Source organism: Colobus angolensis, unplaced genomic scaffold (assembly GCF_000951035.1).
Source record: "Colobus angolensis palliatus isolate OR3802 unplaced genomic scaffold, Cang.pa_1.0 Scaffold874, whole genome shotgun sequence".
Classification (NCBI taxonomy): domain Eukaryota; kingdom Metazoa; phylum Chordata; class Mammalia; order Primates; family Cercopithecidae; genus Colobus; species Colobus angolensis.
Genome location: NW_012122643.1, coordinates 23100 through 24529, shown reverse-complemented (window position 1 = coordinate 24529; position 1430 = coordinate 23100). Strand labels below are relative to the sequence as shown.

At 48.3% G+C, this 1430-nt stretch overlaps 1 protein-coding gene across 1 annotated transcript in view; it reads left to right on the top strand.

The window, feature by feature from the left end:
- The window catches only part of LOC105503693 (72 kDa type IV collagenase-like), a gene marked incomplete at its 3' end in the record, with an annotated part of 17127 nt that extends 15710 nt beyond the window's left edge, over positions 1 to 1417 (top strand). The window contains exon 5 of the mRNA XM_011930698.1: positions 1308 to 1417. Coding sequence (XP_011786088.1) covers positions 1308 to 1417 — 110 coding nt within the window. The remainder of the gene's footprint in view (positions 1 to 1307) is intronic.
- Positions 1418 to 1430: the final 13 nt, after the last annotated feature.

Below are 1430 nucleotides of genomic sequence, written 5' to 3'. Positions count from 1 at the left end.
CACATCTCCAAACCATCCTAAAACTAGGGAATGTAGTTTGAGGGCTCAGTGGAGGTGCCTCGGATGGGAGTGTTGGGATTTTGAGCTAGGGAACTTGGTTTTGGTGCCCCAGGCCATGAGGAAGCATGCCAGGTTTTGTAAGAACGAGTCTAATGCTGCAGCTGGGATTAAGGAAGGTTTTTCTGGCAGTTATTTGGGGTGATGGCTGAGGGAGAAGGTCCCTCTAGAAGGGAGCATATAGGGAAAGCTACTGTTGGGATCCAGGGTGGAGGTGGTCAAGGCTGGCTGCAGAGAGGAAGAGAACCCACTAGGAGGCACTGTGGAGCAAAGGGTGGCTGCTGCCCGGATGGGATTGAAACAGATCCGTCTAGAAACAGTTCCACTTGGGCAAGACTTGATCTTGTTTACTAGGATATCCATAGCTCCCATAGTGGGAGCTCAGTAAATATTTGCGGAATAATGAAGCGGAGAAGCAAAGGAATCAACATGACAGCAGCGTTTAAAAAGTTCTCCAAAAATCTTAAAAAACAGAAGGGTTGCTAGCCAGGAGAAGAACATACCAACCGGCGTCCAAAGTATCTACCTAAATTAAAGGTGGGGCCCAGGATTGCTACGGCCGGAACTGAGGTGGCACCCTGTGACTAACAGGCCTTGGACTCACACGTACCTACCACCTTGCATTGTCACCTCACTGCCCCAGCCGTGATCATCTCCCAGGGCAGGGATTGTCATCTCCCTTGATAGATGAAGAAGCAGCAATTTTTCCAAGCCATCAAATGAAAGAATGGTGGGGCAGGTTCCCATCCCTGGGCTTCTAGTTTAGCACTCCTTGGATTACAGCAGGGATTTGCTTGTAAGGGGCTAACATTTCTTAAATACCTACTAAATCTTTATGAGACATGGGGATAGAGGCTCTGCATGTGCTATTTGATTTAATGCATGCATTAAATTAAATACACGAAATTAGACACAACCCCATTTTACAGCTGGTAAAACTGAGGCTGTATGGAAAGTGGTTAACACACTGTTTGGCATGTAGTAAGTGCTTTATAAATGTTAGCAGTAATCATGAGACTGTTTTTATGGGGTCATCCAAAGTCATATAATTAAAAGTGGTAGATTTGAGGTTCAGACTTAGGTCTGATTCCATGCTCTTCCTTCCACTGCAGCTGGCTGCTTCCCTGAACGGCTAGGTCTGGTTTCCCAGGCCTACCCAGGAGCCATCAGCTGGGTGTTCCCATCCAGGCTAGGGGGGGAAGTGTCTTTTAGAGAGGCCCTGCTGGTTCACTGTGTCTGTTTCTTTACAGATACAATGAGGTGAAGAAGAAAATGGATCCTGGCTTCCCCAAGCTCATCGCAGATGCCTGGAATGCCATCCCGGATAACCTGGACGCCGTCGTGGACCTGCAGGGCAGCGGTGAGCCACCCAG